We start from the raw sequence: 15,474 nt of genomic DNA, 5'->3' as shown, positions 1-15,474 counted from the left end.
ATTTCCAATTGTTGTATGTCAGACAATGTTGAGCTGGAAAACACATTTGTCTCCACCAGTCAGTTTACTGAAATCCACCAAATTGTCGAAGTCAAACAATTAGCAAGAAAGCTGAATGTCTCAGTAACTCTTCATTTAAAGAGAGAAATTAGTTTGTAATTTATGGAATAACTTGATGATCTGAAAGACCAATTTTCTGGTGCCTGTGTCATTGTCAAGGATAACATTTAGCACTTACACAACACTTCATCCTCAAGTTGTTTTTAAACCTTCACTATAATTAAACCACATCACTCTTGTGTGAATGAAATGTTATTGTCCATTTTTCACAGCCAGCAGAGCTGAGGCTCCATGTAAGTGCCAAAGAGAAGGACACAGTGTCACAGGCAGCTGGCAGCTGCTCCTGCAGCTCGGGAAGTACAAAGGACCCAAATTATTCCATTTCCTCTATTGTCCTGTCTCCTTGAGCTCTGTCAGCAGCAAACCTCGGTGAGAACAGACTGTGTAGGATTCCCACTCCTCCAGCTGAGGTGTTTTACCCTTCCCGCTGTTCCTATTTGAAACAGGATTCATCTCCAGGGACCACAGGTGAGGAGAGGTCACACCTCACCAGCTGGACACCCTTGATGTGAACAGAGCTTGGCTGCAGATGCAGAATAACCTCAGAAACACCACAAGGAGCACAAAAGGTGCTTTGACATGTTTATGGCCAAAGAGACTTCTGTAATTTCTCAGAAGACTTTTATGAGATATTCTTTATTAATGACCAAGCTGCCTTACCTACAGCTGAGTTTGGCCTCCCCATCTGTCCTGGCTCCTGTGGTGATGCCCATCTTCTCTGAGTGGAGAAATCCATGGAGATACCGGGTGGGTGCCACCAGCACCTGCAGCTGCACAGGCTTCAGAAGAAGGCAGAAACCAGACAGATAATGAGATAAGACAGGAAGTGCCTTTGCCTCCATTTCCTTACAATTACCAAGTGAGATGTCAGCAGTGACACGGTGCCAGTCCTTCACCCCAAGGGCTCACAATTACCATTTTTTAAAGCAATCCCTACTATGGACATCCATTTCAATCAGTTCTGCACATGGACATTAGGTAAAGCCCCACTCATTGACTTCACCTCTTGTTCACAAGAAATGCAGCACATAACTGACTTTTCAGATTGCAGGGCAGAATTCCGGGGTGTGTGTGCCTGCAGTGAGGTTCCCCAAATCCTTTAATGCTCATTCCTGAACCCAGCAAAATGAGCTCCATGTTCATAGGGCCACAGAAATCAGTTACCCACATTACAGGAAGGACTGATGATTTTCTCACGCCTAACTAACTTTCTGTAATAATTCACTAACAAAATTCAATCCATTTTACATATAATTAACAGTTGTTGTAAGAGCATTGTTTTCCTGATCTGTTGGAAGAGCAGTGAGTTTGCAGCACACAACCAACACCCAAATGTACTTTCAGTTTATTTGCCTGTATCCCTCTGCATTGCTCGTGTACAGTGGTTTTCACTGGTTACACTTTTTAATTTAGAAAGCCTTGAGCATTCCCCACTGGCAGATCAGGCCTTGGAAATGCTAACTGGTGGATTTATTAGCACTGTGTAAAGCTGTGAGCACTAAGCCTGACTCGGGGAGGTTTGGTGGCCCTGCCCAGGCTCACAGGAAGCCGCTGTCACTGTGGCAGGCACAGGAAGCTGCTGTCACTGCAGCTCGGATGGAGCAGGCTCTGTGCTCCTGCAGCAGAGCCTGCAAAGGCTGCAGGAGATGCAAATCTCATCCTGGAGTGTGGGGCTGTTGGAACTCCAGACTGAGAACCTCCTCTCTGAAGTTCCTCCAGCCCAGTGCAGGCATCGGGAGGGGGATGTGCTGTCCCACCAAGACAAAGTGTCCCTGTAAATCCACACACTCCTCCAGAGCCCTGTGTGCCCACACTGAGACACACCAGCTGCAGCAAGGCCAGCACTGGGAAACTCAGCTCCTCTCCAGCTCCCCGGATACAGCAGCACCACCAATTCCAGCCATGGGCACCTCCCAGGGGCAGCTCCTTGTGGAGCCTGCTAACACAGCCCTGCGCCAAGGGAGCTGAGGGGAGCTGCAGTCATGGATTTGGCTTCACTGGAACCCTGATTTCTGTCCATTTATGAATATTGCTCCTTAAAGCCCCGCACTAGGTGCTGGCTCCTTCATGGCAGCGCATTTCCAGGGAACTTGATGCCCAGACTGTGATGTTCCCACTGTCCAGCAGCTAAAAACTCCACTCCCCAGCCCATTAGTTATTACCTGAAGTACTCAGCCCTGCTGGGACTGTTCGCACTTCCAGAGTGGAGCTTCATGGCAGAACAAATCAATCTCACTAATGCTGAGTTTAAAGGTTCCTCTGCCCAGAGCCATCTCATGTCCCAGCTTGCCTGCACAAACAATTCCTTCCCCTGGGTGCCGTGCACACAGCTCCAGTCAGATCTGCTGCTTCCCCACGTCCCCTCGCTCTCTGCACCCAAACTCACAGCTCCCATCCCAACGATTCACTGCAACACATCTTTATGGAGCTCGGCATCTTTCCTGCCTTCATTTTAATTGTTTTATTCTCTCTGATTGTTCTTCTCTGTAATTTATAGTTTCTTCTCTCCACTTCTGTCCTTCCTGCCACTTGCTGAACACAGAGAGACTTGTTTTAATTTACAGAGAGTGTGGTAGTGCAATCTGTTTCATTAACTTAATTAGTTTTATTTTGGCAGTTTCTAAAGGTTCCAGGATAGAAAAAAAGATTCCAACTATGCAACCACTCTGCAGACCAGCCACAGGCAAATCCTGTCTTAAGGAGATTACAGGTTAGATTTGAAATAAATAGAAATTAAATGGCCATCAAAGGTATTTGGGATGGAAAAAAATTATATAGGGAGGGCTTTTTTTGTTAAATTTACGACTTCCATCCTGCATCCATATGCCTATGTTAGTGAGGTTGAATGTAAGAGTCACCTATGGTATGGTATTTCTGTGGGGCACTATTCTGAGATATAAATGTCCTTATTTACCTCTTTTTGAAAGCACATACATTCAAAGGAGCGGTTTATGTTTTATTTTGATCCCTCAGTAGGGTCAAGCACATAATCTGCTGTTCCTGCAGTGAAGCAGAGAACAAGCCATACACCCACTCTGTTCCCTATGGAGCACAGGAATTGCTGGGGACTCCAGGGGATGGAAAACACAACAATTTGCATTTAAATGGCCACTGTCTTCCACAAGCAACACCTGCTGAAAAGGTGCGTCCCAGAAGACTCGCAAGAGGAAATCTTCTATTTTATGCCCATCTTTTACATAAATCCGAGTTTAACATAACAAAGAGCCTGCTGGGCTGAGCTGTCGGATCTGAGCACCCCATCAGCTCCAGGGCTGAGTAGTTTTAGTTTCTTTCTGTCGGGAATTCTTTAGTCGGGAATTTTTGGTAGGCTCGGGATTTGGGGCACACAGGGAAAGGAACAGGGGCTGAGTGTCCTGAGCACACAGCGCGGTACGGAAATACCATCACAAGATCAAACCTCTCTGCTTTGTAGCGAAGGCCACGGCCCTTCTGGCCTCCCTGCCCCAAAGGCGGCTGGAGCTCGGCTTTTGCAGCTTCTGGGTGCGAGTGTCGGGGAATGCTCCGGGCTCGAACCGCAGAGCGGCTCCCGCACTGCCCGAGCCGGGCTGGACGGGGCTCGGAGCAACCCGCTGTGGCAGAGGGAAACTGTTAACGCCTTTTCTCCCCTTTCCACTCCACGGTTTCCACCTTTACCTGATGTGCCTAATTCATGGCATTGATCGGCACTGAAAATACCGATTTACCTCACAAAAGGCACCAGTCCCTCTGCCTTCCCCACATCAGGTGAGGGCACCAGGAGGGTCAGACATTGACCTGTGGTGACCAGGAACAGGACCCAGGGCAGGGCTGGAGCTGGGCCAGGGCAGATTTAGGATGGATTTTGGGAAAGGTTCTTCCCCAGAGGTGCTGGCACTGCCCAGGCTCCCCAGGGAATGGGCACAGCCCCAGAGCTCCAGGAGAGCTTGGACAGCGCTGCCAGGGGTGCCCAGGGTGGGATTGTTGGGGCAGGAGTCAGACTGGATGATCCTGTGGGTCCCTTTTAACTCGGCATATTCTGTGATCTTCCCTCTCGCCAGTGTCACTCCCCCTCAGTGCTCCCCCAGCACGGGGACCTGCAGCTCCCCTGCCCTCACTGCACGCAGGAGACAGCGCCGGGCTGTGCTCTGCGGGGGAACCATTCCACGGCGATTCCACGAGGGGCAACCTGACCACGCTGAGGAGCGACCTGACCACGCTGAGGAGCGACCTGAACTCTCTGAGGGGCGACCCCGCCATGGCCGCCCGGCCGCCCTCAGCACCTTCCCCCGCGCGCTCCCCTGCCCGCTTCCCGCCCCACGACGGACACTTGGCGCCGCCAATCAGCGGCCTCCCTCGGGAGCGACGCCTCCCTCCACCAATCAGATGGCGGAGCAGACCCACCAGCCCCACCCCGCCCCTCATCGGCGGCTTATAAAATATTAAACCACGCCCCCTCTTCCCCTTCCCGGCTCTGCACTGAATGAAGCCCCCGCTGGCCAACGAGAAGTTCCTGCGGGTTGGATGGACAGCTGCGCTGTCCAATAGGACTGCAGCATTGCGGCGCGTCCACCAATAGGGCGCAGTCTGCGGGCGCGAGGGGCGGGCCCTCCCTCCCCGCGGGCCGTGGCCGTCGCTCCCGCTGCTGGAGGGAGGCGGCGGAGAAAATGGCGGCCATGGCTGCGGAGGCGGCGGCGACTGCGGCGGTGCCGGGGGACGGCGGGGCCGGCGAGGCCGAGCCCGAGATGGAGCCGATCCCGGGCAGCGAGGCCGGCGCGGACCCTCTACCCGCCGTCAGCGAGGCCGTGGAGTCGGCGGTGCCGGATGGCGAGGAGGCCGACGGCGGCAAGGCCGAGGAGCCGCCGCCGGTGCAGCGCGCCCGGAGCCCCGGCGGGACTCGCGAGCCGGACGCGGGAAGGACGGAGGAGCCGCCGCCGCCGCGCAGCCCGGGAGTGGAATCGCCGCGGGCCGAGCCCCGCGCAGCGCCCAGCCCGGGGTGCTCGGAGCCGCCGCAGCCCTGCCCGCCGCCCGAGCCGGCCCGGGAGCCGCCGCAGCCCTGCCCGCCGGCTGCCGGGGGCTCCGCGGGGCCCGGGGAGGAGCCGCCCCGGCCGGAGGAGGAGGAGCCGGATGCTGCCGCCGCCGCCGCGGTGGAGCCCGAGCCGGCCGTGCCCGCGGCCCCGGGCGGAGGGGAGGCGGAGGCGCCGGCGCTGCTGCCCGGCTCTGAGGTGCGGGTCACCCTGGACCACATCATCGAGGACGCCCTGGTGGTCTCGTTCCGGCTGGGAGAGAAGCTTTTTTCCGGGGTCCTCATGGACCTCTCGAAAAGGTGAGAGCTCGGGGGGAGCCGAGCCCGAGCCCCCACCCAGCGCCGAGCCCGGGAGCGCTCCCGGAGCCGCCGGGGGCGGGATGGGGGTGGCCGGGCCGGGACCCTCGTGGGCTCTGCAGCTTCCCTTCCCTCCCATCCCATCGCTTCCCATTCCAGCCCTCCTTGGCCCCAGTCCGCCCCGGGCCAAGCAGCTCCTGCCCCCGCGTCCACCCCGGGGAGCGGAGCAGCAGCTCCCGGGCATCCTCTCCCTCCTCTCCCTCCTCTCCCACCCTTCCAGCCGCGGTGGGCAGGGTCCCCTCTCGCCCGGGCAGTGGGAATCGGGGGAGCCGGGAGAGGGGCGAGCACATGGGCTCAGCCTTTGGGCTCGGCCGGGGTTCCCGGGCGTGCGGAGCATCCCTGTGTGCCGGGAGAAGCACCCGAGCACGGGGCTTGGCGTCTGTTCCCGGCTTTGTACAGAACAGCCCCAGAGATCTGATTGCCCTGTTCGCTCGGGCTTACATTGCCTAGGTAACCTTCTTTTTCTGTACTCCCTATTTTCCAGAATAATGGTTTTCCAGCGAAGCTGTTGCAGTTATTAATTAGTACTGATTGCTCCTTGTATGCAATGAACTGGGTGAAGTTTCATGGCTCTTAAATATCCTCGTGGACGGGGGGATTTTTATGTATCTCTGAATAACTTATCGGACAGCAGGGTTTGGGGTTTGCCTTTTTCACTGCCTTTCAACAGTGAGAAGCTCCTGAGAGACCAAAAATCATGGTATCTTACAATCTAGATTCTATCAGCAGGTGAAAATACTTGTTCGTCTTAGTGGGTTTTTTTGTAGACGTGTAAGGACTCTGCAAGTGCATGAGAGGAAAGTGAAATTTAAGCAAGGTTATTCTTTAAAATAATCGGTATGCAAAATGTGCAGCACTTTGCCCCCCCAGATTTAAGCTGCGTGTGAACATATGTCTTTTATCACTCCTTTAATGTTGTTAGTAGCTGTTCAGCAACTTCCTGAAATATTAATATTGTCAGTGGTTCCTAAAAGGAAAATTGCAGGGGCTGGCACTTCTGGCTTGGGACTCACTGCGTGGTTGGGGTTTGACACAAAAGGCCTTTCCTGAACCCCAAATTTTGGATAATGCCATGGAATGACATTTCAGTCTGTCACTTGATGAGGTGTGAAATGCTGAGCAAAACTGCAGCCGCTCTTAGGGTGAAGCAGCATCTCAGAGCAGGGCAGGAGGTGGCACAAATGTAGTGTAATCCTAGGTAACATGAATTCTTTTGTAGGTTTGAAGTTGTCCCAGCAGAATGCCATGGGTGCCCTGGGCAGGAGGGTGACAAAGCCTCTGCAGGAAAATACCAGCTTCTCCTTTTCTCCTCCTGAAAGGGATCCTGTCCTCCTAAACACACCCTGGCCACAAACATGCCGTGCCTTCCCAGGTTCTTGTGCGCTGAGGAGCTCCTGGCAAGCAGCAGATCTGCAGCCCTTGGCAGCAGAAGTCAGTTTGCAGTCTGGCTGCTGCTCTGTGCCTCGGTGGAAGGAGCTCCAGCCTCCCTGGGTCCAAGGGCAGCTCCTGGGACAGAGCTTGGCAGGGGAACTGTGGAAAAGCCACGCAGGGAGGCTGGGGCTGTCCCTCCCAGGGTCTCTTGGCACTGGAGCCATTTATTTCTTCAGAGGTGTTTTTACATGGGAATGCAGGAGGGGATGTTTAAATTCTCAAGGCCAAGCTCTGCAGAGGGCCTGGACAAGAACAACTGAGTTTTGAGACATAAGGTCTGTAATATCTGGCTGGTGAGAGCAAGACATTGTAGATAACAGGAGTGTCTTTATCAGATGTCTCAGAGCAGGAAATGCAGTGGAAAACAAGCTCTAGAAATAGTCCAAGAACTTCCTACCTCTAAGAAATGGAAGCATTATTTTTAAAAAAGTGTTGCCTGTACATCCAGCAATTCCATGTTACCGCTTTTGTGGTGACTAACAGGTGCTATTGTCTAGGTGTCAGCTTTTCCTTATATCTGTTTATTTTTGTTTAATGTAGCAGCACCTGAACTTGCAGAACATGAATATTTTTCATGAACTTCCTTCTGTATCTGTGGCAGGCCCTGGAATTCTTGCCATAAGTTTTTCCACTGGACCCAAAAGAAAAAAGAAGGGCAGGGTTAAATGAGAACCAGCTAAATTCCATGCATTTACATGACAACACTGGGATTTCCAGCATGGGAGATGGGTGCTTGCTGAAATCTGTCTCATTCAAATGCATGAGAATAATCTCACAAACTCTCCTAATGCCAAAGGGATCAATATTTTAAGACTGCCAGTTCTTACTAAGTAAAAGTGACAATTTGTGTTAGAATTTAATCATTCAGTAGCTTGCAAAAGTGGCTGTGTTCACTGCACATGCTGATGCTGTGTTCATTGTATGATCAGAGGGAAATAATTCCTGTTCCTTTTGGATCTTAATTTCTCTTTCCCTTCTGCACCCTCCAGAGCAGTGAAGGTGCTACTTCCATACTGTTCTAAGAAGAGTGAGTTTAAGTGACTCTTTAAAAAGCCTTTCACTCTATTCTTTTTTGTCTTCTCAAGTCACTCTGAATTACTTGAACTTCATAATGAAAGAAAAGCAAAAATATCCCCATATATTTGTGATTTTAAAGGTTTTTTTAGCTGTTTTATCATACTGCTTTTTCCGGTGTTGAGATGATGCTCTGACTTTGCATTTTATTCTTGAAATAAATAGAAATTTTATTTCTATTCTGACTTTGATACAAAGTCAGTGATATTTGTATGACGGGGCTGATTCCTCTCCCACCCCCTGTAAGTGGGATGTCCCTTTAGGGGTTTATAGCACAAGCCCCTGGTGTTGAGTGGGCTTTATTCCTGCATTTCTTTGAGGTAAGGCAGTAGAAAACAGGAACGCACATGTCCTGAGTGCCAAATGCATTTGTTGTGCGGTAAATCCTGGTCTGGAGAGGAGCATGTCCCCACTCTGGTTACTCTGAGGGCTCATTGCACAAATTAAGGATGTGTTCCTACTGCTGAACTTTGTTAGTGCTGCTACCATGGCCTCTGAAGTGCTTTAGGCTGCACGGGTGAGGTTCTGCTGGGCATTCCTGGGGTGGATGTGCCCGAGGAGTCCTGAGGGGAGACAGGGAGTGCACAGCCCTCACACAGGGAGGAGAAATGCTTGGGAAAAACTCCACGTCCCCAGGGCTGATCCCACAGCTCAGGGGAGACCCCACCTGCAGAGCTGCTCCAGCCCTGGGGCCCAGCACGGAGGGACCTGGAGCTGGTCCAGAGGAGGCACCGAGGTGCTGGGGGGACTGGGAGGAGATGAGCTGGGAATGTTCATTCTGGAGAGGAGGAGCTTGTGTGGACACCTCACAGCACCTCCCGGGATCTGAGGGGGCTACAGGGAGGCTGGAGAGGGAACTTCCATCAGGAGCTGGAGTGGCAGGACATGGGGAATGGCATCCCCCTGCCAGAGGGCAGGGCTGGATGGGAGATTGGGCAGGGATTGTTCCCTGGGAGGGTGGGCAGGCCCTGGCACAGGGTGCCCAGAGCAGCTGTGGCTGCCCCTGGATCCCTGGCAGTGCCCAAGGCCAGGCTGGATGGGGCTGGAGCAGCCTAGGACAGGGGAAGGTGTCCCTGCCATGGCTGGGATGGGACTGGATGGGATTTAAGGTCCCTTCCAGCCCAGCCCATCCTGGTTCCGTGGGGTTTAAAGTCCCTGGGAGCTGCCTGTACCTGGCATTGCTCCATCTCTGTTCATCCAGGGGACAGGAGATGTCCACCCCGCCTGCTGGCTCAGAGTAAATCCTGCTCTGCACCTGCAGGAGGAAGTAGGTAGGAGGGAAACACCTGAGAAGTGTTGCATTTGTAAATCTTAAAATACAGGATTAAGAGGCTGTGGTTTTAGTTTGTTCTTCTGGAGAAAGGATAATTATTTCTCTGTGTGTGTGTGTGTTTTTTTTTTTTTACCTTCCCAAAGATTAGGGTAGGAGGGGGGATTAAATTTATGTTCTGTTGTTTTGCCAGCAGTCAAGACTTGGCCTTTTTATTGCTTTATCATTTAACTGAAATTTTCCTTCTAATCCTGCAGATGTAAAGGACATGTGTCTTGTCTTCTTCTGTAAACCAGTTCCCTTCTGACTTGTGTGAGTTCATAATAGTTCTTGAGGGAGAGAAAGGAAAAAATTGTTTTGTGACCTAAGAGCTTTAATTAGATATCCAGAAGATGTCCAGTGTGATCCTAGTAGACGTATGTTTGAAATTACGTCTTTATTGGGCTTTTGTTATGGAAGATAAGGAAGGACTTCCTGCACCAAGGTGTGCATGAGCTGTATGATGAAAATAAAATTTTATAGGCAATTTGCAATTCTTACAATCCCAGAAGCAGTTTTCAGGTACAGCACTGACTCAAACCCTGTGCTTTTCCCAGTTTGTTAATTCAGCTTCTGCTGCAAAAGAATGATGTTAGAAGGAAACAGCAGAAGCCTCACTTGAAAAAATGTGATGCATTCCTCCCTGCTTTTTGATTTAATCACCAGGGACAGCATGTGCTCATCCTTGTCTGGGGAAGGACTGGGTTTTTTAGGAGGCCTGATGTTCTGTGATGCGCATTCTCAGCAGTGGAGAAGTGTCTGTGACTCAGGGTTGTGCGTTTTGGTTTATTTTATTTTAAGTAAAATAAACCACTTGCACTCAGTTCCTGAGGTGTCCCCACACCTCGTCTCCTGCCCTCTTTGGAGTTTCTCAGGAGCCCAGAGGAGCTTGGTGAAATTCTGGCATTTAAGGAGCAGCCCCAACACTTCTTTGACGTTTGTTTTTATTATCTGCAGAACGTGGGAAGCTCAGGTGTGATGAGAGTGTGGTTAAGAGAGTAATTCAGGTGTTTTTGGTTGGGACTGACAGAGGTTTTATTGAAGGTGTCCAATGTAGCCTCACTTAGAGGGTAGGGTTAGAACTGGGGTCTGGATTGAGCCTCAGACTCTCCTTTCCTGAGGGAATCTTGATCTTCAGCTGTTCTTTGTAGGTCTGGGATGTGACAGATGATGGTTGGTCTGTCCTTCCTTGTGGAATTCTCTGTATTCCAGCAGCATGGCTTGTCCTGGCTTTCTAGGGATTGCTTGGCTTGGTTCAAGGTGTTGAGGCAGGGCAGGGGTGAAATTTTCAGTCTGCATTCAGTTTATTTTCAGTTATGGGACTGATGAATCTTGGCCATCTTGACACTTCAGTTCATCCATAATTTAATGGTATTGTTCTCTTCCCTGTGTCCTGGGTCTGGCATATGGGTGTTCCTGAAGAGTATATTCAAGGTGTAATCCTTCAAAATAGATCACAGCGAATGTATCAGGGAAGCATCTGCTTCAAAATGCTACTGACAGCTAATAATGGCAGCAGATGTGAAAATTAAAAGATATTTCAGTTTGAACAGACCTTCAGCTCCATAGATGTGCCAGTAAGATGATGGTAGTTAATGGAAAGCCTAAGCTCAAAGCATCCTGTTTTTTCTTTATGTTGTGCTGTTGCAAAGAGTCACTCACGCTGCAGTCCTTTGCCATGCAGTTCAGAGCTCTCAGTGAAATGTGCATTTAGCCTGGTGTTACCTTGCTCAGGAGGTGAATAAACCATGGAGCTGATTGTTTGGCTTCTGGGAATGCTTTTTTCAGGAAGGTGCCTTCACTTAAAGCAAGATATTCCATCTTGTGCTTTATCACACCAAGTAAATCCTTCATTAAAAATAGGTTGTTGCATAATCTGTGTTTTCAATGCAGGTTATTCTGAGGAGTTCTCCAAAACTTTGTGTTCAAATAGCTATGATCTAACTGTGTATTACATGGAATGTTATAATTTAAACCCTCAGTTTAGATGCATGAAATACATATCCATAGTTCTTTCAGCATATTATTATCCTCCTGGAACTTCCATCCATGCAATAGAAATGGCTTCAGTTGTTGCTTGTCCTGGCTCTTGCAGAGCACCGGGGATGTTCTGGGGTACAAGAGCAGAAGAGGTAACAGGAGATTTCTGCTCTGCCTTGGTGGTGAGGATGGGTTTTGATCAGTATTTACCACAGACCTAACACTTTACCACAACTTTCTCTGCTTTGTTGATGTCAGTTCAATGTGTCCAAAGACAAATGGGAAATAGTTCTGATCCTGCTCAGTGGCTTCACTCCTTTGCAGAACAAGGGGCTTTTCATTTCTCTGCCTTTTGGTAGAGAAGTCAGCCTTTGGAGGCTAAAGATGAGAACTTAGAACTTCAGGTACTAATGTCGAACACTTTGCCCCAGGGAGTGTTGTTTATGTACTTTGTTTATGTACATACAATGGGATTCCCCATAAAATGGGATTTGTTCCTTATCTCGCATGGTTATTTCTGAAAAATACTCTTTAACTGTTCTGTTTTTCATATAAGTTGAACAATAATATGCATTCATTGTAGTAATTCTGCTGCAGGATTTAGATTTGAAAAAAGTGGCTTTACTTTGCTTTAGTTTATACATCTCTAATACAAAGCTGTGGCTTTAAATGACAGAGTTTTGGGTTTGGTACCCAAACCGGCTTTTGGATGCCATGGCTGCCTGTTAATTAACTTGCAGCTGGCAAAGTGGACATGAAGCCTCCCTTTTTTTACCCTATTTCTGTCTCTGCACACCCTGGTCAATTGAAAGCTCCTCTTAGTGTAAATATCATTGCACTGCCAGAATTGATCAGGCTTTTAGTTCAGCACAGGTCCTGATACCCTGTTGCTATTTCTGTCTGCAGGGAAAATGTACTTTGCAGTGGCATCTACAGCACGAGTACAATCACATCCTGCTGATTGCCCTGGCTGCTTGAAAAACCTCTGAGAAATGACTTTTATACAACATTGCACCCATCCTCTCTTAGAAATGCATTTCAAGGCCAATAAGAGCCAGGACCCCTTTGCAGGAGAGGAGTGGCACCATGGAAAGCTGGCTCTGATTTCCATGGGTAGGAAGCAGCAGGGCACTGCTCCCCAGCACTGCCTTGGGCTGAGTTGAAATTCCTATTTCTGAGTTTGGTTTTTCTAGCACTTCACCTTCAGATCCCCTGTTGGTGAATCTTGCCATTCCTTGGAGTGTGGTGGTCTGAGGTAGAAGTGTTACACGAGTCAGGAGTGGGCTGGGCAGGGAGCAGCTGGAGCTTGGGCACTAGGGGGGTTTATTTTAAGCAAACAGTAATTGCAGTATATCTTTACTTTCACCCAGAAAAGCCTATTCTTGAAATCTTGTGGGGTAAGGTGATATTTGGGATCGGTATATTAAAAAATAATATTTTCTGGTTGGAATGAAGACAAGGCAATTCCTTGTAGAAGTTAAACATGCAACATGTGAGGAAAGGAGCGTGTTGGGAGCCTCAGTGTGGGGTAACTGGAATGGTTTCCCTTCAGAGCTGATCTAGTGCCAGGCAGTGACTGACTGGGGGATCAGTAAATGTCATGATACAACTGAGCTGTGTGCCTTGGAGCTTTTGAATTTTGTTTTCTGTAGATGCCTTTTAGTCCTCCAGCATCTCTGTGGCAGATGAACCAAATGCTTTTCTGTCTAACTGCTAACACAACTAACTTCAGCCTTGCAGTTGGTGTGACAAAAACTGCTGTGGCTGTATGAGAAGTATTTATCTTCAAGGTCCACCAAGCAGTTGTGTGAAAAGAGGGTTTGAAATCCTGGTGCATGCAATACCATGTGTACTTGTGAGTGCTGCAGAACTAATTAGATGCTGTGTCATGTCTTGTCCTGAAGAGGTTTAAGCTCATGTCTTCATTCTGCTGCTTCTCTTAGGAAAAAGAAATCCCTCTTTTCTTACCTTGTTCTTTGTCTTTATTCTTTCCTGTAATCTTTACTGTTTCATTTGCAAGTTTTTCCACCATTGTTTTCTCTTCTTTGTTTTCGTGTCATTCTTCCAAGTTGCTGGAGAACTTGATTAGCCAGGGAGGAAACAGAGATAACCAAAAACTAAATACAGTCTGCTCTTGGGTGAGGCCAAGAGAAGACACAATAATACATTGAGCTGTTGGAAATAATGATCAGTCTCTTGATTTACTGATTATATTTTGTCTTGTAGGTAGATTGTTTTGACTAATGGTATGTTTTGTATTTTTATGTCACTTACAGGAATAATGCTGTACATAACTGCACGGTATCCATGAATGTTCTTTACTTCCCCAGTTCATTCATTTGTAGGTGGACAGGAGTGGGAGAGTCTGGTTTATTTTTTAAGCAGTACCTTTCATGAGGGATTCTCTGACTTCAGGGCTTCACTCTGCATTGGTTTTGTGTCTTACTAAAGCAGGTTTGCACCTTGCATAAAAATTACCCTTTGTGGCTTCCTGTTCTTTGGTTCTGGCCTGTGTTTTGTGCTTGAAGGAAAGGAGGGTGGCAGAATGAATCTTTGATTTCCTGGTATCAGGCATGTGGTGAGCTTTCCATCAGCTCCTTTGTGCCCTTGGAGTACAAATCGTGCACACTTTGCTGGTGAGGCAATAGAATGAAAACCTGGGAAAAAAATGATGAAATGCTTGAATGGGATCGTTCTGGAAACCCTTGCAGTCCTCTTCCTCCACCTCTTCCTAGTGACAGCTAATTATGTCTAATTTCCTGACAGAGTCACATAAATGCCCTCTGGGAGAAGGGCTTGGCTCTGGGAATGGCCCGGGAGGTCCTGAGGCACTGGGAGCAGCTGTAGGGGGTGTTTGTCTGTGTGGGGTTTGATATCCCACCCCTGTCTAGTTCTGCTCTTGTGCTCTTTAGGATTGGAATTTGCACAGCAGAGATCTTGCCCTGTCTTGTTTCCAGCTCTCACTGTAGATTAACTTTTTACCAAATCCTCTAATCTTTATCAGGTGGTGAGTGATGAGATCTGGATCTTAGTTTCTTTCAGAAGCTTTTAGAAGGTCTTGATGCAAATAACACTGAAAATATTGCTGATTTAATTACTGTCAGCTGGCAGTTTCTTTTAAAGCCCTACTTGGAATTGAGTTACTTGCTTACAATCCTTTGTGGAGGGAAAAGTATTTGTGGAAAAGCAACTACTTTACCCTTGATGGACTTGTGGGACTTTAGGGAATGTAAAGCTTAGTTATGAGCAAGTCCCTTGTGGTTTAATGCCAGACCATAGGCTGAAAAAATGTCTGTACAAGCTGCTGAAATGCAAACTGGGTGGATAATTTAATCTTGGGTGGGTCATTTGCTTCAATTACAACTAAAGATGTAGAAAGAAGCTTGTGATAAGCAAAAGGACAAACAAGTGGTGGCTTTTGTTGGGGACACTGTAAAGAACCTTCTAACACATGATGTCGTCATTTCAAATCCAGTTTTGAGGAAATAAAGGCACCATGTAGGCACTTACAGAAAAAAGTAGATAAAGTTCAGTTTAATCAGCTGAGGGGATGTTGCTGTTGAGCAGCCACAGTGCAACACAGCCCTGAGGACAGATCTGGGGGAGTTATTCCCTTGTCCTGATCTAGAGCAATTCCAGTCTGGAGAAAAGCAGGGAAAGGTTTAGAGTCTTGTTTGCTCGTGGAACTGTGAGGAATGGTTTGTACTGAGTTGAAATAAGGGGAGTTCTGCTGGGAGCAATTCAGCCTGGGCTGGGGAGTTTTGGGCTGTAAAGCATCAGGTGCTGAGCTGTTGTGGATGGAGGGTGGTGGCACTCCCTGTTCACTGCAAGGGTTTAGGCAGCCCCGACTTGTCTCTGTTAAATCTGGACCATTCATCCTTTTCTGAGGTGCTAAAAATGGAAGAAAAGTTCCTGAAGATGTCTTTGCATGAAGCTGACTTAGCATGGAAAAAGAGCTTGGGTAGACTGGGACTTGTTAGAGTGAGTTTGGATGTTTATAAGCATTTTCTAGAAGTGTAAAGTTAATTCTTTTGCTGCTGTTTCGGGGATATTTTTGTTACATTTTCAGGGCATCCTCTTGGTACAAGGGAAACTGGTAATCACTGAAGTGGTGTATTTTTTGTTCTCTACTGACTTTATTTTGGTGTCTTGCATTTTCAAAGCTTCTCATAAGGCTAGATATGAAGCTTTAATTTCTCTG

General features: G+C 48.7%; 1 protein-coding gene across 5 annotated transcripts in view; it reads left to right on the top strand.

Moving 5' to 3' along the window:
- The first annotated feature begins 4,652 nt into the window (after window positions 1-4,652).
- The window catches only part of PWWP2A (PWWP domain containing 2A), a 30,360-nt gene continuing 19,538 nt past the window's right edge, over window positions 4,653-15,474 (top strand). Inside the window, exon 1 of one of the 5 annotated variants that reach the window (XM_063413125.1) lies at window positions 4,653-5,422. In XM_063413125.1, the coding sequence (XP_063269195.1) occupies window positions 4,764-5,422 (659 nt within the window). In that variant the 5' untranslated portion in view covers window positions 4,653-4,763. The remainder of the gene's footprint in view (window positions 5,423-15,474) is intronic. The other 4 variants (XM_063413124.1, XM_063413127.1, XM_063413128.1 and 1 more) reach the window with 4 other exon arrangements.

The sequence above is a fragment of the Prinia subflava genome, chromosome 16 (assembly GCF_021018805.1).
Source record: "Prinia subflava isolate CZ2003 ecotype Zambia chromosome 16, Cam_Psub_1.2, whole genome shotgun sequence".
NCBI classification, from domain to species: Eukaryota; Metazoa; Chordata; class Aves; order Passeriformes; family Cisticolidae; genus Prinia; species Prinia subflava.
This window is presented reverse-complemented; position numbering and strand designations above follow the sequence as displayed.